This window comes from Cadophora gregata (assembly GCF_030347475.1).
Source record: "Cadophora gregata isolate MNR1 chromosome Unknown scaffold_8, whole genome shotgun sequence".
NCBI classification, from domain to species: Eukaryota; Fungi; Ascomycota; class Leotiomycetes; order Helotiales; family Ploettnerulaceae; genus Cadophora; species Cadophora gregata.
In genome coordinates this window covers 1,260,474-1,281,078 of record NW_026695931.1, presented here as the reverse complement: position 1 = coordinate 1,281,078, position 20,605 = coordinate 1,260,474, and the positions used below count along the sequence as shown (strand labels likewise).

The 20,605-nt window shown below is 49.2% G+C and overlaps 8 protein-coding genes across 9 annotated transcripts; 6 read left to right on the top strand and 2 right to left on the bottom strand.

Moving 5' to 3' along the window:
- Positions 1-412: 412 nt before the first annotated feature.
- Positions 413-2,415, top strand: ONS95_013925 (uncharacterized protein; the record flags this gene model as incomplete). Its single annotated transcript, XM_058507575.1, has 2 exons — positions 413-437; positions 770-2,415. 2 exons carry the CDS (start codon positions 413-415, stop codon positions 2,413-2,415), a joined length of 1,671 nt encoding a protein of 556 aa, XP_058356745.1.
- A 2,151-nt stretch (positions 2,416-4,566) lies between these two features.
- On the top strand, positions 4,567-5,423 carry ONS95_013924 (uncharacterized protein). The gene is made up of 5 exons (XM_058507574.1): positions 4,567-4,774; positions 4,839-4,886; positions 4,937-5,041; positions 5,095-5,193; positions 5,242-5,423. Exons 1-5 carry the CDS (start codon positions 4,700-4,702, stop codon positions 5,335-5,337), a joined length of 423 nt encoding a protein of 140 aa, XP_058356744.1. The 5' UTR covers positions 4,567-4,699; the 3' UTR covers positions 5,338-5,423.
- A 2,903-nt stretch (positions 5,424-8,326) lies between these two features.
- ONS95_013923 (uncharacterized protein) lies at positions 8,327-9,136 on the top strand (the record flags this gene model as incomplete). Its single annotated transcript, XM_058507573.1, has 1 exon — positions 8,327-9,136. The coding sequence occupies one exon, from the start codon at positions 8,327-8,329 to the stop codon at positions 9,134-9,136; it is 810 nt and encodes a 269-aa protein (XP_058356743.1).
- An 877-nt stretch (positions 9,137-10,013) lies between these two features.
- GLN4 (Glutaminyl-tRNA synthetase) lies at positions 10,014-12,188 on the bottom strand (the record flags this gene model as incomplete). The annotated part of the gene is made up of 2 exons (XM_058507572.1): positions 11,414-12,188; positions 10,014-11,365 (listed from the first exon to the last, which is right to left on the bottom strand). Exons 1-2 carry the CDS (start codon positions 11,976-11,978, stop codon positions 10,014-10,016), a joined length of 1,917 nt encoding a protein of 638 aa, XP_058356742.1. The 5' UTR covers positions 11,979-12,188.
- A 164-nt stretch (positions 12,189-12,352) lies between these two features.
- On the top strand, positions 12,353-13,263 carry ONS95_013921 (uncharacterized protein; the record flags this gene model as incomplete). Its single annotated transcript, XM_058507571.1, has 2 exons — positions 12,353-12,999; positions 13,047-13,263. The coding sequence occupies 2 exons, from the start codon at positions 12,353-12,355 to the stop codon at positions 13,261-13,263; spliced, it is 864 nt and encodes a 287-aa protein (XP_058356741.1).
- Positions 13,264-13,457: 194 nt separating this feature from the next.
- Positions 13,458-16,222, top strand: ONS95_013920 (uncharacterized protein). Of its 2 annotated transcripts, none has more exons than XM_058507570.1 (5): positions 13,458-13,779; positions 13,878-14,001; positions 14,049-14,232; positions 14,278-14,407; positions 14,456-16,222. In XM_058507570.1, exons 1-5 carry the CDS (start codon positions 13,691-13,693, stop codon positions 14,973-14,975), a joined length of 1,047 nt encoding a protein of 348 aa, XP_058356740.1. In that variant the 5' UTR covers positions 13,458-13,690; the 3' UTR covers positions 14,976-16,222. The 2 variants fall into 2 exon arrangements, with proteins under 2 accessions (XP_058356740.1, XP_058356739.1); XM_058507569.1 differs by having other exon boundaries at positions 14,049-14,407; positions 14,456-14,879; positions 14,927-16,222.
- A 99-nt stretch (positions 16,223-16,321) lies between these two features.
- ONS95_013919 (uncharacterized protein) lies at positions 16,322-18,306 on the top strand. Its single transcript, XM_058507568.1, has 2 exons — positions 16,322-16,517; positions 16,590-18,306. Exon 2 carries the CDS (start codon positions 16,879-16,881, stop codon positions 17,863-17,865), a length of 987 nt encoding a protein of 328 aa, XP_058356738.1. The 5' UTR covers positions 16,322-16,517; positions 16,590-16,878; the 3' UTR covers positions 17,866-18,306.
- Positions 18,307-18,552: 246 nt separating this feature from the next.
- Positions 18,553-19,377, bottom strand: ONS95_013918 (uncharacterized protein; the record flags this gene model as incomplete). Its single annotated transcript, XM_058507567.1, has 4 exons — positions 18,553-18,847; positions 18,923-19,041; positions 19,116-19,174; positions 19,227-19,377. The coding sequence occupies 4 exons, from the start codon at positions 19,375-19,377 to the stop codon at positions 18,553-18,555; spliced, it is 624 nt and encodes a 207-aa protein (XP_058356737.1).
- Positions 19,378-20,605: the final 1,228 nt, after the last annotated feature.

Below are 20,605 nucleotides of genomic sequence, written 5' to 3'. Positions count from 1 at the left end.
CGAACGTACATTTTGACTACTTAAGGTAATTATCGTGGCGCCCGTACCTCACGATCTCACCTCACCTCACCTCACCTCACCTCACCTCACGCAGGACAGTGAGGCGTGCTGAGGTGCCGGCAATGGTCTAGGTAGACTCGACCCGACTCGTGCCTATCATTGCTGCCACTCCCATCATAAGGTAGGTAGGTGTATCTTGAAGGTAACTTGCCTACCTACCTAATAGAGGCACCTACCTTAGGTACCTGCCTCCCTCCCTCCCTCCCTCCCTCACCTGACAACAACCTTGCTGTAGGGCCCCCGCCAGACCGTGGCCGCCGCCACCGTCGCCTCGCCTCGCCAGTGCAACTGGACTGGACGACAGTATTATTCGAGCTAGAAATTGCAGGTCAGGTCCATTCTCCCAGCCGCCATGTTCGCTGCATTTGGAAATATCGGTACGCAAAGCCCCTAGGAATTTTATAAGATAAGATGCGATATGGCCAGTCAGATCACACTTTTCGTCTCATCCCGTCCCGTCGATCCCGTCCTGTCCTGCCCTGTTCTGTATGCTCCTTCCTTTTGACGATGCCTCATCAATTGAGCTCCACTGTCATGCCAATTACGCCTTAAATCTCTCCCCTAGACAAGCCGGATGTTGCTCTCAGACAGCTGTCAGAGCTCGATATCCGGCTTTCCACGTTCGGAGCACATTTCTATCGGCAATGTTGGAAGCCTGGCATTGAATTCTACTTTCAAAGACCAAACGCTCACGTGTAGTCTCAAACAGGCGTTCTGCCCCCTCCAACAGACACATCACCACGAGTTATTCCCTCTCCGACACCTGTCAATTTCCCTCGATGCTCGCCACAATCAGACGAGAAAGTCTCTCGAGAACTGCAAGATATCTCGCTAGTCAGCTTCCTCCAGACTATTCACAGGGCGACCGACATCAAGCTCTCGCACCTGGAGGCTGTCGGGGTGCACGTGGTCTCGGATGTATCTCCACAAGACCTCCTCCCGGACGCCAGCTACCTGCCTCCACTTGAGAAGTGGAATGAGATAGCAGTAGAAGATCTCCTGGAGTCCAATGAAGCTACACGGCAACCTCTGAGCAATGGTCACCTCTCACCTGGCGTCCAAACCTATCGAGAACGCCAAAAGGAGTTGCTCACAGATAACACCGCAGCCTTCAGGACAATCAGACGCATACCAGCCCCAACTGGAGAGACAGCTGCCCGTCTAGGAAACGCTTACGAATTCTTCAAGAATTTAGAATTCTTCTCGGGTTACTGGCCCGACACCTCGCGTTCACAACAGCCAGAACAGTCCGAGACTGATTTTCCGGAAGAGGTCGTCGAGAGAGAGACACATGATGTACCAGATCACATGAAAACTCACGTTCCGTCCGGAAACGGTGCCCAACTCCCCCCAGACTACCGCCAGAATCTTCTCACAGCGTTTGTCAAGCTTGTTGCCTATGATTTTGGTTGCAACGTTTCTTATCCTCGAACAGAGCCACGCTTACACCTTACCCCTTCGCCCGCGCCGCCGGCGAAGTCGACACCTCCCCCTTTCTACTTCAATTCATCAGTGACATTTGTCTACCGCATGCCAGTTGAGCGGTCAGCGGCCCGAGCTGGCATAGTCGAAGGGCCAGTCGCGACCCTCTCCGCCCGAGCGAGCACAGTCTTCAGCAATCCCTCTGACGAAATTCTCGACCTAGCCCGTGAGGTGGTTGGCGTGCTTCTCACAGCGCAACACCGCTCCCGGGAAGGCAAAACCGAGAAGCGCTTTGGCGATGCGAAATGGTGGACTACCACGCCGCGATGGGGAGGCGGGTCTGGTGGGCCAATCGGACGGGAAGGGGACAAAGCTGAGGAGGCGGCTATTGCGCTGGCTTCTGGCGTTCCTGAGAAACTTCCTAGCACTGGTGAGGACATCCCTGGCGTCAAGATCGCAAATGAGGTTAAGAAGCAGATTGGAGGCTTGAATGGTCCAAGTCCGCCCAAGCGCAGTAAGAAAGCAGGGAAGGAGAGTGCAATGATGGCCGTCTACGAGAACTATCGCAAGTTGAATCCACCATCGGCAACATGGGATCGTAGGGCTCGATACTCAGCTATCGGAAAGGTGGCAGGCAAAGGCTACGACGACATTTTTCTGATGAGCGCACTCAATCACCATGTCTCAATTGTGCGAGCGAGAGTTAGCGAAAAGCTGCTTAGCGTGCTTGAGGGCGGTACAGAAAACGAGTGGGACAGGCTGGAGATCAGGAGGACGAAGTGGTATGACATGTATCTGAAAGGTGATAGGGTTGAGGCGATGGGTTGTGTATGGGGCGTTATGGCTTGGTTGATGCGGAAGGTTGAGAATTCTGGTGCTGCGAAAACTACTGGTGCAGATGTATCTGAGGTGGAGAAGATGGATTTAAGCTAGATGACTAATATAGTCGACGATATGGAATGAGGGATAACGAATAACTGAATGTCAGATAAATGTTGAACGGCAGGAGATGACATGAGAGCAGAAACGAATCACTTCATCAGGGAAAGCTTTACATGGCACGGTCCAAGAGTTGTTCATAGATTGATTGGTTGATAGAAGTTGATTTGGATAGCAGGAGTCTTCATGGGTCGACGATACTGACGGATAGATAGGCAGCGCATCCAAATTATTATTCCTGGGAGTCATTCCTCAGCAGATCTAAACCCAGACTTGGATAGCATCTGAATGTTGGATGAATCGGGAGGCTTCCTAAGGGTAGTTGCACTCAAGTATGACTACCTACTACATCCTTGCTTGAGAGAGTTTCTTCCCCTCCTATCATGTAAGAGCGTGATATTTCTGTGATGTGTGGGTGGCTTTTTGTTTTACTGCGGGATGTGCAATATACTTGGCAAATAATTTTGTTCCTTTTGAACCTGTACTGCAATAGAATAGCTGTACTTGCAGCCGCAACACATTGGCTTCGGGTATCCAGACTCTGGTATCAAGCTACCTTCTCAAGCAATCGCTTGATATTACGCTGAACTTGAGATTCCAGGGCTTCCATTTGAAGTTCGCTGCGCCAATCGCCACAAGACTCCAGCTCAGGGAAAGTTTGATTGATACAGTGGAGAGCTCGGGAGCATTTGCGTGAGCAGAGACTTGCTGAGCATCGTATGCCGGTATGGCTCTTGAGGGTATGGAAAACTGGTGATGTATCCTGTGCGGGTTTCGTTGTCTGTGGAGTTGGCACATCCATAAGAAACAACTTCTTCAGTGGCGTTAGTTAGTATAAAGCAAACAATTTGTGCCCTCGAACTTATCTTGAATTGTTATGAAGAAGTATTGTAACTCAACAAGCGTTGCTCGTTGAACGAGGGGATTGGGAAAATATCGCCAGTCGTGATGGGATCGTTGCAATAGAAAACTAGTGCAGGAACCTACTGCGAAAGTAAACATAGTAGGCTACGTCTCGAGGTTGCGATAGAAGAGCTTTTCACGGGACTGGTTGCTTCTCCTAGGCCTCTGATTGAGTCGAGCAACTTGCCTCCGTGAAGGGTTGGAATGTGAGAAAGTGCGTTGACAAAAAAATGCTGTAAGACCGCAAGCTCTAAACTGGCACAAAGGCGAAAAAAATCGGGATGAATTTGAGCGTGGCATGGAGGTTTTCGAGGCATACCTGGGAGGCGAAGTCTTGGAGATACTTGGCAAATTTGGCACATCGGCTCAACCTTCTGAATCTCTGAGAGGACGTCTTGGTCGTGGCGGATCACATGTGTAGTAGGACGCAGATCGAAACGTACAGCTGACCTCTGGTGTCACGTCCTACAGCATGAAGGCACGAAACTGGCGATATTTTTGGGGAGGATCCGATAGATGTGTCGCGTTGGGTGTTCTGGGACTGTTTGAGTGTTTGGTTTCAGGGGATCGTGAAGCTTAGCGAGCTTCAAGGCGGAGGTACCGAGGGGGCTTAAGCGACCTCGACGCCTCGCAGTCGAACAGATCCCAGAGCGATCAGCGACCATCATGTTTGGTAAACGAATCCATTGTGGCCAATCGCAAGACCTCTTCTGTGTAAACATGGAGGGGAAAGTTCTTCTAAGCCACCCACGGCGCACGAGCACTGGCTGCTTGCAATTGCCACTTGGCGCCACACATCCAACATCCAACAACGACTTCCTGCCAATCACACACGCAATTATCGTCAGACTTGGTGCTGAAGTTCGCCGGTCCATCACTTCCGCGTCAGAGCGGATTTAATTTATGCTTAGTTTGAGTTAACAAGAGAAGCCGTGGCCTTCTTCAATGGGATGAAACCTGCATGCCCAGGTGCTAGGTTACACCACGCCAAGCAGTAACGCTTGCATTGAAAATAGTCTCCTACAGAATGTCCTGTTGGCGCTTGACTAGCTAGTAATGACCAGCTGGGCGAAGTGAGACAAATCGCCGACGGTAGATCAGCAATCTATGTCATTTACCCGGCACAGATTTCCATCCGGTTTCGGTTTGTGCTGAACGCAAGGCTTTCGGAGCCATCTGTCGTGGGACCAGTGTGGTATAAGTAACCCAAGACATCCAGATACCTGCTCAGTATCTTCTCAATCTTTCTCTAGTCTATCAACTGCAGCTCGCGTTCATTTCTCATCTCCGTAATTTTCTCGCTGTTTACTTTCTTCATCTGCTGGCCAGTTACATTCTTTCCTCATAAATTCTACTTCACACACACTTCGTCATCATGCAGTTGACCGCTCTCACTCAACTTTTGGCTGTAGCCTTGATGGCTACCATGCCTATTGCCCAGGCGGCTCCAGTAAGCCTAGTCCATATGGCCATACTCCATAATGGTTAGAGGTCGAAACTAATCAGAATAACAGGTCGATATCGCTCAAGCCGATGTATCTTTGGCAGTCCGCCACCACAAGGTAGGAAGCATTCTGTACGGGTAATAACTTAAACTCATTGTTTTGACTAGGGTGCCGGAGGCAAGACTGCTGCAAACGGCAATGCCGCAGCTGGCGGGCTCGCTGCTCTCTTCGGTGGTGGAGCGGCTAAGGGCAACAACAAGAGACATCACAAGGTAAGAAAGATCCAAATCTTTCCAAACAACCCAAGCTAATCTAATGGTGACAGGGTGCCGGAGGCAAGACTGCTGCCAACGGAAATGCAGCAGCTGGTGGCCTTGCATCTCTCTTCGGTGGAGCCAAGGGAAACAACAAGAGACATCATAAGGTAAGAAGAGCCGAATCGTTTCAACCAAGCATAATCTAACAGTGACAGGGTGCCGGGGGCAAGACTGCTGCAAATGGAAATGGCGCAGGTGCAGCAGCTGGAGGATTGGCAGCTCTCTTCGGTGGAGCCAAGGGAAACAACTGAGGTCAGCTTGTTGTTGTTGACGATGGGACACAAGGGGAAGCTACAATATATCCGATAACGTGAGACGAGTATGTATGTTTGAGATGCATTAACGAGCATTAATGAATTGAACTGCTTTTCTACCCGATGTGCGTTTGTGTGATTGAATAAATCATCACGATTGACGGTAGGACTTGAGTCTGGAGCTCATTAACGTAGCCTGGCGGTTCCATTCAGTAGTCAGATGTAATGAGCCTGTCTAAAGAGCCGAACATCTGGATGTAGACCGTATCGACAGTCGGACAGAAGATAGTTGTCCGAATACAGAATACTCTAGATATTCGGAAATAGTGGGGTTTCTTTAGGCGTTGTTTCGGTTTCAATATTGTGCTCCACCTGCTTAGGTTTTGGGTATTAATATCTACGTTGGCGCTTCGCTTAGCGATGTACACCGCCACCCCCTTTCGGTAGGCGAGGGTAAATAAACACCAGGACTCCGAGTAGTCTGCCGGTCGAACGCAGAAGTATGCAAAGGGGCCAAAACATGGTTCTTGATTATAGATATTGTCAACATCTGGATGGCGTCAATGCCTCTAGCACTCGTCTTACCGGCGGACTTTCTTGATCCCGAATTTAGGACAAAAATTCAAATCTCTTAAATGAGATATTTAGGCGGTGAGACTTTAAGTAGTCGTATGTCTTCGTTTCAGTCTCGCTCCCCCTCATCTCCAAGGCTAATCAAACGAGACTGCTTCATGAGAATCGTCAAGTGACTAATTTGAGAGCTTACTATGAATAGAAAGCGGATCGCAGCTTAGCTAACCAAATTCCAACTGCGAACACTTTACCGGTAGAGTATTTGTACATGTCGCAGAGGGCAGTACGTACCAGAGGCAACTTGTCTTAGCGAAGTCTATTTTTGGACACGACTCTGTAGCATTACTCCACTTTCGTATCGATATAAGGAGGCCCGAAACAACACCTCATAGTACAGCTCTTGTCTACATGGCTTTGGAATACCTTTGACTTATTTGGGTAAAGAGAGAAAGCTTCATTTTCGACGAGGTCAAAGCATGTTAATTATTAGTGTACAACACAAAGCTACTAGAGATATTGCAGAACCTAAGAATCGTGTAGAAGACATGCTCGGAACGGACTTTTAACCGCACCCAATCTGAAGCTTGGTACAAAGGGACTGCAGAATAACCTCGAACAGCATGTTACCTTTTTTCTAGAAAGAAATTTACGGAGAAATCGGAGCTGCTTACTGTGACTGTGGATTTCAGCGACAAGCATGAAGTGCAACCGCTATCTGGCTCGGAAAGGAGCTACTTAATCAAGAACAGTGAATCCAGAGCTGGAATTTCTCCTTTTGTCCCTGCACTAGAACTTGCCAATAGCACCTATGAGTCGAATAAACGATAGAACCGACTAATGCTGAGTTGTTTCGTACTTCTACGGATCACACATCTGAAATATACTGTGTGATGTCTTGCCGAAATTCCATTAAGTATCCTCCAGACGGTAATGACCCGAACGCTGAAGTGTAACCAGTAAGACCTATATTTTAAGTTCTGGTGATATTTAAAATACGTACCGAGTGCGTAATTCAGGATAGAACATTCTCATGGCTAAATTAGAGTGTCAAGCTTGACACCGTCACAGACAGTTCACCATAAGTCCTTGAAATATCTCTCATTTCGGCCAACTATACAAGGTATAAGTTGAGATCAGAGTCAATTTTGGCCAGTGGAGTTACTTATTGAGCACTTAAATCAGATCTTCGTTCGACATGCGACCGAATATCGTCCTCATCTTCATTCAGATTGTTCTTTTTGAGTTGAGGCTTTCCATACCGTGGAGCGACCTGTAGGGCATCTCTTTGACTTTAGCCAGCTACAATGTCCAGACGATGCCTTGGTACCGGTGATTTATGTCAATTCCTGGAAATTTCGTGTGCTGTGAAGGTGTGATTTGTCTATGTCTGCCTCCACCAGTCGAGTCCAGCGTTAATACACCACGGTATCTAATTACAATGTTCTTCACATATGAAGGAGGAATGCAAAGTGGATCTGGTCGCCATTACCAGAGCTTTTGACCGTGGCGAAACACGTATCTCCCCGACAGGTTTTCTTCGTGTCCCAGCTGTCACACGCCATGCAGCTACGTCCAAGATATGAAATGAAGCCCGCGTGTTTCATGGCAAGTCTACCTTCGAAGAATCATTTTAAGCTAGTCAGCGATGAGTGAACCGGGATCTTTTGGTCAGGATATCGTTCCATGGAGAGTCAGTCCTGAGAATCGCCCTCGATCCGTATCTCAAGTAATAGAAACAAAGGTGTGTCATACTTGTGCCGGTGGCAACAAGGAGTTACCACCATCTGGGACTTCTGGGTGTGAATACAACTTTCCGATCAGTCCCCACAAGGCGATTTTATCGCATTTGTTGGAGGATTTCAATCTGGTCCTGTATTCTAAGCTTCTACTTTCGTTTCGTTTGCCACATTTTTTCATACCAGCTTGAAGTGTTTTTTATCAGCGTTCGCATCAGCTATAGAAGATAAAAATAAATTAACCAGGAAGATTTCACTAGGTGATACTAAATTAATATATTATTAGTAGAAATCTAGCCTAAAGAGGTAACGTGATAATACGCTTTAATCATATTTGTAAAGGCTCTATTTATTAACTATTCAACTCTAAAGCGTTAAATAATAATTAAATTAATGCCAAGGATAAATTATTTAAGGCATTCAACTCCAGCCAACCCTACGTCGCAGACATACGTACCCTGCCCGCATAGATGTGCGGAGATTGATTGATGTCCTAAACAACATCTTCGCCGCATATTCACGTCGTAACGTCTCCTGACAAACACTCATGTCAGCTGCCCGAAGAAGTAAGCAGTTCAAAGTGTTCATCGCTTTGAGATCTCCAGCTCTCCTTTCCTTTACGAACACCTTTCTGACCGAAACCAGCAATCACATGCCGCAGGTCAACTTGCAAGACCATGACTACCACTACAACACCAACGTTCCACCCATTTCCACGCCTATCCCTCGAGCTCCGCACTGCTATTTGGGAATTGATCGTCGAGCCACGTATCGTTGAAGTACGTGTGGTCACCAGGTATCCAAAGCCTGCCAAGACCGAGTTGTCCAACGCAGATGCAGAAAAGTGGTCACTCAATCGGCCATTGCGGCACCTGCGCTCATCTACCGCAGCCCCAGTCCAGCTACAAGTTTGCCGTGAGGCTCGAGAGTACTTGACTACGCACCCTAAAGCTAGATGTCTGTGCAGTAGAGCCTTTTCCGAGCCCGCTCAAAAAACATACGACGGCTCCGACATCATGCTCGGGCACGACCTTGAGCTGGAGCGCTACGTCTGGCTCAACCTTGACCTTGACGTGGTCTCCATTGGAGATACAGACGTGCATGAACTCGAGGCTGTAGGATACCAAATCAAGCGGCTGCGACTTGAGCGACTGCTTGACGACGAGTACTTTGCCTGGTCGGAGGTGCAATCGATTAGCAAAGTGTTTCGAAATCTTCGTGAGATCCAGATGGTCTGCAGCGGGGGTATAAGGGACGGTTACAGAAGGACCGAAGATGACGATTATGCTGGGTTGGTACCGGAGAACGTGTACTTTCTCGATCCAGAACATTTGGGCGGGTCGATGATGAAAAGCGTCAACCTGGACGCTACGGTGACCAAAGAGTACCTGTCAGAAAATGCCTTAGAAGACCTTGAGGGATGTATACCGACTGAGCTATGGGAAGAGCTGATGATGCAGCAAACGGCAAGGGAGCAAGGACAATAAATCACGAATGTAATAACAGTATATCTTCAAGTCAAGAGTGGTCATTTTGGCTTGGCAGATGTTCAACTTCATCTAAGCTGGTAGCTGTCGTGGATGAGAGAATGGTGTGACGACAAAGGTGCCCAGGTGTAAGGATTTGACTCCTCTGTACGTATCTCAGCCAATGCGACAGGAGTCGGTGAGAGGGTGGCCGCCAATGTCGAAGGGGCGAGTGCGAAGGCAGGCGTTCCATTCGACCTCATGTATGAAATATGAAACGACAACAATAACGATAATAACAGTCTATTATTACAATTCTCGGATGCCAACCCTATCTTCCGGTCAGATCTCAGTTGCATCTTGAGTCTAGAGTCACAGACTGCGACAGTACTTACACAGCCTCATATCTTCGGATACATTCTCCTACAAAATCATTCGCACCTGACTACCCTAAAGATATGTGGTAACAGCTCTGGTTACCAGAAGCCTTCGATGACTTGCCGTTCTGGAATGCACGGTTTATGCGTTCGCTGGCCCACTGGAGCATTCGTCTAACAATCTCATTTCTGGAACTCTTCGTTGAAGGCAGCAGTGTCTGAGACCAGTATATCTGGCTGTAGGGCACGCGCCGGCTTTGACTGATCTGTCTGCGCAAAATGCATGTCCCTGTATCGATCCAGAATAGCTTCGTCGATCTTGACTTCTCTATGTGCCCCTCTACAAGTGGACAAAGAAATGCCAGGTAAATCAAATACTGAGTTGCAACAGAAGTAATGCTCAGGTAGACTGACAGGGTTTTATTTACTCATCTAAAGTTGCGCCTTGTACCATCAAGATTCGCCACGCTTCTTGCTTAACTCCAAAAATGCAGTGTGGATTTCGTAAGCCTCAACGGTCGCTACTTTCCAGCGTCTTCCTTCAGACTGACGATACGATTCAGTACAATTTTATCATCAGTACTGTCGGAGTCCATTGCCTGGCAAGTATTAGCTCCTGTAAAAACGTGACCCTTGGAATCGCCTACCATATAAGCAACACGCATGGCTTGAAACCTCACAGACTCAAGGCCCCCCCTGCCCAACTCCGATTCTCCAGCAGCTTCTGGCCATGGTGCACGTCTTTTAACCTCATCAAAGCCCGATTCAATCATGGCTTTAGGCCAGATCTCTTCGCTATCAGGGTTGATATCCTCAAGGAAGCCGCCCGGCGCACTGTCAGGCTTCTCGCTCTTGAAAAGAGCGTTATGTATCCGTACTTCAACATTTCTCGATCCTTCTGCGACCCAGTGGATGTATGTCTTCGGCTTCTTACCATCCTTGTCATAGACTGCTCGGATTTCGGTGACTTTATCGCCATCCTTGGTGAATGAAACGGCCTTAATTGGATAAGGTACTTGAAGAAGTCCAACTGACTTTCCAGGCGCCAGCCGGAAATACTCTTTGCTATCCACTTCTCTGAAATCGCTACGCTCGATGTAGACTGTCTTGGTGAACTTGACTTTGTGACTTCCCATAGCAGGGATCTTCGGTGAAAATGGGAGATCAAGTTCCAACTCTTCGGCGTCTTCGATAACAACAGGAATCGGGTCCAATACCAGCATAAGTCTGGGAACTGTTCGCTCGAGGTATCTCCGAATGGTCTGGTCAAATCGAGCGAGCTGAATGGTTGTGGGAGAGGTCGTTACACCAAGTTCATTAACAAATTCAAGAATGGCTCCAGGTGGGACTCCACGTCTCTTGATCGCTATCAGAGTAAAAAGTCTTGGGTCATCCCAGCCCCGAACATAGCCACCGTTGACTAGTTTCATGATTTTTCGCTTCGACAAGACTGTTCCAGCAATGCTCAGACGGCCATACTCTCTCTGCATGGGCTCATAAACACCCAGGCTGGTATTCAACCACTCGTACGAGACCCGAGATTGAATAAATTCAGTGGTACATAGCGAGTGGGAAATTTTCTCAAAGCTGTCACAGAGGCAGTGCGTGAAGTCGTAGGTTGGGTAGATCTTCCACTTCGGCCCAGTTCTGTGATGCTCCGCATCCAAAACTCTGTATGCAGCCAGATCCCACATTTGAGGATTTCCATCTTCGATATTCTGCTTCATGCGCAAGAACGCCTCTCTTGGTTTGTATTTTCCATCTCGCATCGCTCGAAACTTTTCCAGGTTCGTCTCTACAGATTGACTGGCATGGTCGCACCGAAATCGCGGGCCACGCTCCTCGCCGCCTCTCTGCGCCTTTATTTCAGCATCTATAGCAAGTCAGCCATAAGTACTCAAGATGTCTGCTTTCGCGTTACCTCCACAGTGGCAGACGTATGCCTTGTCCAGCTTGATAAGCTCTTCTGCCTTTGCGTACAGCTTGTCGAAGTTATCACTGGAATACGTAACCTCTTTGGGCTTGAAACCCAACCATTCAACGATTTCCTTGATCGCGGTGAAGTATTTCTCTTCCTCAGCTTCCGGGTTGGTGTCGTCAAATCGCAGATAGCATTCGCCTCCATGGTACCGAGCAAATCCGAAATTGACGGCAATTGCTTTGGCATGACCAATGTGCAGATATCCATTTGGTTCTGGTGGAAAACGGGTGGTCACCGGATTCACTGGTCGTTCCTTGTACACTTCATCCAGCCACCCCTGAGCAAACATGTTTGTTGGCTCAACCTTGACATCCTCTTCTTTCTTCTGAGCATTTTTTGCAGCTGTAGTGGCCGACTTTGCTGGAGCTTCCGCCTTGGCCTTTGCTGTGGCTGCCTTTTTCGATCGCTTCGCCAGGCGCTTCTTCAACTCCGACTTTGAGACCATCTCGCCAGTCTCCTCGTCCAGCTGGAGTTTCGCTACATTCTCAGCAATTGCGTCCGCCATAATCGTACGGGAGCCTCCTTGGGCCGTTTTTATCGCTATATTAGAGGATCGGTGGGTATCTCTGCAAAGGGTCACCGTCCGGGTTGATGATCGAGGCCGGATGCAGGAAAAAGATTCAACGCCGCGTGGTGAGTCAACAACAAAATATTGAGGGGTGCTGCTTGCGACGCTAAGCCCCTCACTTGCACGTGACGTCACATTTAGCGCTGGGTGGTCAAAGCGCCGCGCCATGCAGCCTTACTCTGGATCCACTTCAGCCTTCCAGCCTGCTGTTCCTAGGTTCCTTTCCTCCCTCTTCACCTCAGGTCCCAGTGCTTTACCTGCGCCTGCACCTGCAGGCAGCTCTACCGAGACAACACAACATAGCGCTCCGCATGTTCGCGGCAAGAAGAGTCATGCCGATCATTCCAGTAGCGGAGATACCCACAGTATCTCTTCTCTACCACCTCAAGAAGCTCGCTCCCGCCATCTTCGAGAAGGGAACCGAAGCACCCAAACCTTCCCAGTCCTTTAATGACCGCATCGGCCTCATTCGGGGAGATATTACGAAACTACAAGTTGGAGCCATCGTCAATGCTGCAAACAACTCGCTGCTAGGAGGAGGTGGGGTTGATGGCGCAATACATAGAGCGGCGGGCCCTGACTTGCTGAAGGAATGTCGTAGGCTAGACGGCTGCGATACTGGCTCAGCCAAGATCACTGATGCCTATGAGCTTCCATGCAAGAAGGTCATTCATGCCGTCGGCCCAATCTACAGCTCTCGCTTTCTTGAGGAAAGCGCGGAGGATCTGGCGGGATGCTACACCAAAAGCTTGCAGCTTGCTGTTGCCAGTGATTGCAAGAGCATTGCATTCAGTGCACTCAGTACAGGTGTCTATGGCTATCCAAGCAACGATGCTGCTCCTATTGCTATCAAGGCAGTGAAGGACTTCCTCGAAGGCGAGCATGGTGATAAGCTTGAGCGAGTCATCTTCTGCACTTTCGTGGAGAAGGATGTTGATGCATACAATCACTGGTTGCCGTGAGTATTGATCACAGATCTTTGGAATGTATTGCTAACCCAGATAGACGTTTCTTTCCGTCTACTGAAGAGTCCGAGAGCGATGATTGGGAGGAAGTACAGGCCGGAGAATCGTCAGAGAACGGACTAGGCAGAAAGGCAGGGGCCGACCACTCTCATGTGTTGGCCGAGGTCACACTTCCTGACGTGCCCACTGCCGAGCCAGTTGATGAGGGTCCAGCCGCAAAGAAGCAGAAAGCAAATGATGACGATGGAAAGCCTTAGCGGCCCACGAACACCAATCTGATTTCCACGGGGGCGGAGTTCGGGGAACTGGAGTCATACGGAGCAATGTCGAGCACTGTGATCTCACAGGATAGGTGAACGTGAATGCCATAAGCTGTTGATGAGGCCGGAGTAAGGTTGTAGATGATAAAGGCAAATGAATCGAGTCGCCAGATATGTGCCAATATGATTATATTTTGGGGTTTCCTACATCATCTTGTGCTTCTGAGGTGGTACCTTGCGTAAATGTGCAGCTCGATTGATGACAAGCTTGCTGCTCTGCCAGACGGCATTATTTAGCTATCGTGGAGGGGAAACAAGCCAGGCCTTCCAACCTAAGATTTCCAAGTCCAGCACTCCAATCGTTGTCAAGTGTGGCAACTTCTCACATTAGACTGTATAGTCCGAACAACAAAATAAAGACTGCATGCCCACAATGTCTGCGCTCGGAACCAATTACAAGGATGGCATTGATTTCGCTACACTGGCTCTTCAGGATGCAGAGTTTGCCAAAATGTAGGTTGTCCCACGACAAAAGAATCCACCCTTCCACTTACTACCCCTCATTGTGGTCCTGCCACGGAACACCACGCTCCTTGTCTGACCATCTACAGACTGAAATCAAATGGCCAAATCGATTTTAGCCACCCCGAATCGGTGCAACAGCTCACAAAGTCCCTCCTAAAGCGCGACTTTGGTCTCAAGATCACTCTTCCCCCTGACCGTCTCTGTCCACCAGTAAGTGCCTCTGTTCATACAATCGTACACTTCTTGAAAGATTCCAGGTTCCGAACAGGTTGAATTACATTGTATGGATCCAGAGCCTCTTGGACTGCACAAATGATTCCTACGGAGATACATATGATGCCGAACGAGAGGTCATCGGTATTGATATTGGCACTGGCGCGAGCTCTATCTACCCACTGCTAGGATGTGCCCTGCGTCCAGGGTGGAGGTTTGCTGCTACAGGTACACGTCCTTTGTTGTCATGGAGCCTTTGCTTATCAGAGACAGATATTGATGCAAAGAGTCTCCAATTTGCCAAGCAGAACATTCAAGACAATGGTTTCCATGGTAGAATCAAGTTACTCCAGACTCGGCCAGATGAGCCCTTACTACCTCTCGATGAGATGGGCTTCGAGAGGTATGTATACATGTTATTCAGTGGGAGATTTGTCTGACATACTGCAAGCATCGACTTCATCATGTGCAACCCTCCGTTTTACACCTCCACCTCAGAAATGCTCTCCTCAGCAGCCCTCAAGCGACGTCCCCCATTCACAGCTTGCACCGGTTCCGCAGATGAAATGGTTACCCCCGGCGGCGAAGTGTCTTTCGTAATGCGTATGATTGACGAGAGTCTCAATCTCAAAGACCGCGTCCAATGGTACACTTCAATGCTGGGGAAATTCTCTAGCATAGGACCACTGGTCACGAGACTGAAAGGGAACGGAATAGATAATTATGCGGTCACGGAGTTTGTGCAGGGAAGCAAGACTAGGAGGTGGGGAATCGCGTGGAGTCTTGAGGACATGAGACCGAGCATGCACGTTGCGAGGAACGTGGGAAGTTTGCAGAAAGTATTGTTGCCGTTTCCGGGTGAATACTTAATCATCGTAGGTGGCTTCCGCAAATGCCAAAGAAGAAAGCTTATGCACCGCAGTCAAACAAGAACCCGGCAGAAGTTGGAGAGCGTGCCAACAAGATACTGACACAGCTTCCGCTGAAGTGGATATGGAAGCCCAAAGTGTTCACCGGCATCGGATTCAGTGATAAAGCTGTCTGGGCTCGTGCAGCAAGAAGACATGAGTCTAAGAGTAAAAACGGAGCCATGGAAAGTGACGAAGATGAAAAGTACATGACCTTCGGATTTAAGATCCGGGTCGAGGCTAGCCCTGGCGGCGTGGCTGGATCTAAGATTACCATCAGGTGGTTGAAAGGACATGACAGTGTGCTCTTCGAGAGTTTCTGTGGAATGCTGAAGAGGAAGATGGAAGAGGTTGCATAGTGAGAGCGGCAAGAGGTGTAGGACAGGTCTCCCATGACGTTTCACCATCCAGCTGAGTATTCAACCAGAGCTCGACACTGTCAGCACCCACGAAACAGTCTACTGTATGTCAAAATCCTCTTCATATCTCAAGTACCCAGGTCGCTTGCCCACCATGGATCGAGTTATAGAGTAACTAGCATTTTGCAAGATCACATTAAATTGTGCGACCTGTTCACACGTTTTTCTCCGACAACACGCAGTTCCCTGTGGGTCGTTCACCGCCGGATCTTGAAAATCGCATCTCCCTTCTTCACACTCGCAATCCCCAAGCTCGCCGTCCACACCGTTTCCCGATTCGACTTGTCTCTTGATTCCATGGAAGAAACCGCCTTCTCGTTACCATTCACATACATCTGGTCGAGATGACTACGAGCTGTGTAGAGTCCACGGTGCTACAACGCGGAATCGTGATTGTTGAATATGACATAGTAGCACGCCCGAGACCTTCGTTTGCACCAGTATAAGTAACGAGTGTGGCTCCTCTGAGTCCAACGTTGGCTGCCATTTGCGGCCACGCATGTGTCTGGACGAACGGAAGCCGTCTTAGTAGTGCTTGATGCCAAGCTTCCAAAGCTGCAGATTTATGGCTTCTTTTATGTCTCTGTGCAAGGTGTAGAAGAGAAGCGAAGCGAAGCGATTGCATTGAACCAAATACTGCTCCTCGTGCAAAAGGTTTGCATAGGGCAATTGTGGAATTTGATAGAGTCACCTTTTTTGACATCTTGGGGGGCTTTCAAGCGTAAAGAGTAGCGAGCGAGTTTCCTCAAGGAGGGCGGATGTACACCGGACACTGCAGAAGAATTGAGAACAATTTCAACTGTAACGTAATACAACATGTGCCGTGTATACTGCCACGAGGTAAACACACAATTCTCGGGGTGTTCTGCGGACATTGATCCCGTCCCGACGTGTTCCGTTCCACACAATCGGATTCGAGTCAGCCTTGCCAAGGAGCACGGGCACGAGCGGAACCCCGCCCCAGGCCGCCAGGGCAACCTCACAGTACCCCTCAGACCTACCTCTTCTGTGAGACTGTGAGACTGTGAGCCTTTCTCCGAGTACCCCATCTACAGACAACCACGATTGCAGCGTCCGATCTGCTTATCGATTCTTCTCCTTTGCTTCCAGTTCACTCACTGATCTATTATTGACTACCTAACGAGCAGCGAATTGACGACACTGGTTCGCAGGTGTCCGTGAACCAGTCAGTAGCCGCGTCTCCAACTGACCACCTCGAGCATTGCCAAGTTACTGACAACCCTCAAATGACTGTTAGCTGATCAGAGCCCTCTCTGGTTCCTTTTCGCAACTTCCGGCTTCCCAGAAACGCACTATCTGGACACATCCTCAGATATCTGTAGAGAAACTGCTGTTTCTCATGCTATCGGTCCCCGGGCTGAAACCCCTGCCTCTACGCCAGTCCTCTAGCTATCATTCACCCACCAATCGCTTTCATCACCTTCTTGTTTCTAGCATCGTATCGCCTCTTTGCATATCTCCAAGAATCGAATACACAGCTCCCAGAGACTCCCATAGCAAGTCACTAGTCCGAACACACCTACACGATGTCAAAACAAGCACACCATGACTCTAAGGATGATACGACCTCCCTTCCCGATTCTGCCGAGTCTGTCCCGCATCCTATGTCTATCACACCGTACAAGTTTACCAAGACATGTCATGCCATCGGTCCGCGGTTCCATAAGCGTACCAGCTTCCACAAATTTGGAGAGCTTCCGGCGGAGATCAGGGTCTTGATCTGGGAAGCCGCAATGTTACCCCGAGTTCATGAACTACATCCGTGCTCGAAGCTGTACAATGAACGAATGACCTTCCGGTCGAACAGCAGTCGAGCTCCCTCCATCTTTCATGTCAACTTGGAGGCCCGCTCAGTTGCTATGAAGAACTACGAGCTGTTCGATTATCGACCTCCAGGTATGCCGAATGGCAAGGGCATACTGCGGTTCTACTTCAATCCCAAGATGGATACGCTGCTGCTCAACAGTTTGATGGGCCTCTTCGTGATGTTCATGCTGTTGGATGACGATGTCGAAGACTATCATACTCTGGGTGGTCTCGGAGTCATGAAGGGCTGGAGGTATGTGGCATTCGATGCTCAAAGGGCTGAACTCGTATCACTCCTCTCAGGAGTCGCTGGCCATGCTCCTCAGCCTCGCTTCAAGAGCATATTCCCGGCTATGAAGCAGCTGATCATTGCGTTCGACTACAACTCCAAAGGCAAGACACGTTTTCGTACCTCGGTCTGGCCTGGTGAGAACGGCACTTGCTTGCTGGATATTGATCTCCCGCCCACGATCAACTCGGACCGGATTGGAAGTACTCGAGAACTACTCAAGATGAGCGAGACCATATTCGGTCCCATGCGAGAATACCTTGAAAGCGATTACAAGGAGGAGGCTGGTGGAATACCGGGCATTTCATTTGCGAAGGTCAAGAGAAAGAAGTTCATTAGGGGCGATCTGAGATATGCGTTCAGGAAGACGTGTTCTTTCGTTGGAATCAAGCCTAGAGGAGTGTTCAGACGTCTATAATATGGCCGAGAGGGAATTCGCCAGGAAGCTACATTTCCAGCTGGAGTCCATCGTATTCCCCCCCCGTGGGAGCCGATATGTTCGAGGACGGTATTGCCTTGCTGTCTTCTGGTACTACAATTCAACAGGGATCCTGTATGGCGAAGAACATGGCCTGCGGCCATATGGGGACATGCATGACCACTCACAGCCCGTTGTACGGTATTGGGGTCTGCATAATCCAAAAGATGGGTCAAGAATATTGATCGTTTCCATTCCGATAGGCGAAGGACCCGATGCTTTCTTACAATAGTACATACGCTTCAGGGCTGGTCTTGCAGCTCTGCTGGCTAGTTCTTTGATCTTAACTGCGCGAGCTGGCATTTTGAAAATGAGGATCTACTTTTCTGTAATGATCTCACGAAATAGCTGAACATAACGGAAGAATATGTCAAATGTGCTTATACCCACGTATAATGAACAGCAAGCCAGACAATATCAGATGTGAATGATATTGTATCGAGAGTTTAAGGCACACCTTCTCTCTTTTCACAATTTCCCTCGAAACTGGCCCAGAATCATGAAGCCCGTTTTCCCGCCAATACTTTATGGTGTGCTGATCATAAATCCCATCCCCAAGAATAGTCGGCCTTCATACCGGCTTCGTCACCCCCAAGAGATATGCTTTTTCCGCCTTCGGCACCATATCTACCACTTGGCCTCCTTCCTATCCAAGAAGCCCTTCAAAATTGCAATGATTTTTTCCAGCGCCGCAAGCCACACCCTCAACCCTTCAGCGACCTTTTCTGGGTCCTCCCCAAGCTTGATGTAGAAGTCTTTGCGGTAAGGGCAAGCACTCATAGCGGCTGAGAAGACAGGCTTGATCAGGAAAGAGTGGTGGGGTTTAAGGGTGCTGCCGTAGGCGTTGCGGAATGAGGCGGCGAGCTCTTCAGCGGGGAGTGCGAGATTTTGAGAGAGGGCTATGCAGGTGAAGTCCAATCCGCTATTGGGGAGAGAAGGTATCAGTAGTGGCTTGGGAGAGGGCGAGGATGGCAGAGGGAAAAGGGAGAGGGCATACCGAACAAGCCAGACCAAGCCTTCTGTTGCAGTGTGTTTCTTAGTCTTCAGTTCGTTGAGGACGAGCTCTTGGAGGGTAGCTGACTCGGCTGGAGCAGCAAGCTGTCTTTCTCTTATTTTCTAGGAAGAAGCAAGTCCATCAGTTGTGTCCCGCCCCTAACCCAGCACAGTAGGGATTTGTAAACAGGTCGTACCTTGACATTTCCCAGCATGTCACCCTTCACAGGATTGAAAGCCATTGAGCCCAGCACATCTGCCACTCGTCAGCAACCTTTCAGTTGAAATACCAAGAGAGGGTTGGGTACCAAACAAAGTCGTCAGCGACTCGGCAGCTTCCAGAAACTCGGTGGTAGATACAGCATTGTCCTTCTCCTTGTCCACCGGGACATTAGCGAAGGACATCTTCAAGGTGTCGAGGAAGGTTCCTCCTGGTGGGTATGCGTTTACTGCTGTCATGATTCCGGTCTGGGCGTTGGGCTGGGAAAGTGAGGTGTTGGAGCCGGTTTAGTGAAGTTGATCTGGAGTAGAGGGGTCGCAACCCAGACCGTCACCGTCGTACCTTATGTGGAGTAGTCACGTGTCTGAGGGGCAAGGCAGGACGGGGGTCGGGATTCGGGCTGGGGCGGCTAGGTGCCCCTCGGTGCCTTACGAAGTTTCCCTAAACGGGCTCCGGCCGGCACGGGCAGCTTTCATTCGCTTCGTGTCCAATCAGGTACGTAGAGACGTAGAAAGAGAAACCCCTGCCCAGGTGTGCCCCACCTAATAAGGTGTACCTAGAGCAACGCTACCTACGTCAATTTATCTACCTCCTACCTCAAGGACCTGGGGCGTCCATGATCCATCATGTTTGGCTCTATGAGAAGCAAAGCACAGCCCTAGAGAAAGCGGAGATGAGAGGAAATGTGATAGTGGCTTCACTGGAAATATTTCTACCAAAAAGGACACATGTGACCGTGCATTTGTACCTTGCCTGCATGTCGTACTTCGTTCGATCGTATTTTGGAAGCAGATGGGAAGCCATTTGTTAAATCGTTAGTGTTTTTCTTTCGTCATTCTTATGTGCTGATGCTAGTTCCCCTAGACCGCTAGTCGAGCGTACTCTGTCAGAGGTTTCCTCACAAAACTTGCTTCCCATACTTCAGTCCTCAACACATACAGGAACTCAAGCGATGTCTTTGTTCTTCGCTGCCAGTATAGACCACTCGTGTGTCTGAAATTGCCACTGCAGTTTCGTTAGTGGCATATAAGTCATCCGCTTGCGACAAGCCACCCTGATCCTGAGCTCGTCGGACCATAGACCAACCGGGCGGCTCAAGACCACGATCATGAACACGTGCAGCAAGATCCCCTTGAGTATGGGGTCTTCTGTGCTTGTGAGCTTTTTCAAGGCGCCAGATCAGTTTTGAAAAAGACTTTGAATAAGACAACGTTGCTGCAAGCTGAGTTGTCCGCTGCACTCGCTACGCGGGGACCGAGCAGTGCTTTTGTTTGTGGGAAAGTTGACACGGCAATGGTAAGAAGATGTTGACTCTGCTGGGAGGAAACATTTCCAAGAGCGCGGTAGATCTCCACAGGGTTGGATTGTACCTCGCTCTAAGTCGCGTATCTCTTATTCTTGAGTGCCCACAAAAGTCATGTCGAGCACTTCAGCGGGCTTGGATATGCCTCGGCGTTCTATATACGG

Bases quoted from the DNA above. Each gene is read 5' to 3' on its own strand.
- ONS95_013924 (XM_058507574.1), top strand. From the start codon at position 4,700: ATGCAGTTGACCGCTCTCACTCAACTTTTGGCTGTAGCCTTGATGGCT. The intron at 4,775-4,838 runs GTAAGCCTAGTC...TCAGAATAACAG, and splicing joins CTATTGCCCAGGCGGCTCCA to GTCGATATCGCTCAAGCCGA. The intron at 4,887-4,936 runs GTAGGAAGCATT...TGTTTTGACTAG, and splicing joins TGGCAGTCCGCCACCACAAG to GGTGCCGGAGGCAAGACTGC.
- ONS95_013920 (XM_058507569.1), top strand. From the start codon at position 13,691: ATGCCCACAATGTCTGCGCTCGGAACCAATTACAAGGATGGCATTGAT. The intron at 13,780-13,877 runs GTAGGTTGTCCC...GACCATCTACAG, and splicing joins GATGCAGAGTTTGCCAAAAT to ACTGAAATCAAATGGCCAAA. The intron at 14,880-14,926 runs GTAGGTGGCTTC...TATGCACCGCAG, and splicing joins CGGGTGAATACTTAATCATC to TCAAACAAGAACCCGGCAGA.
- ONS95_013919 (XM_058507568.1), top strand. From the start codon at position 16,879: ATGTCAAAACAAGCACACCATGACTCTAAGGATGATACGACCTCCCTT.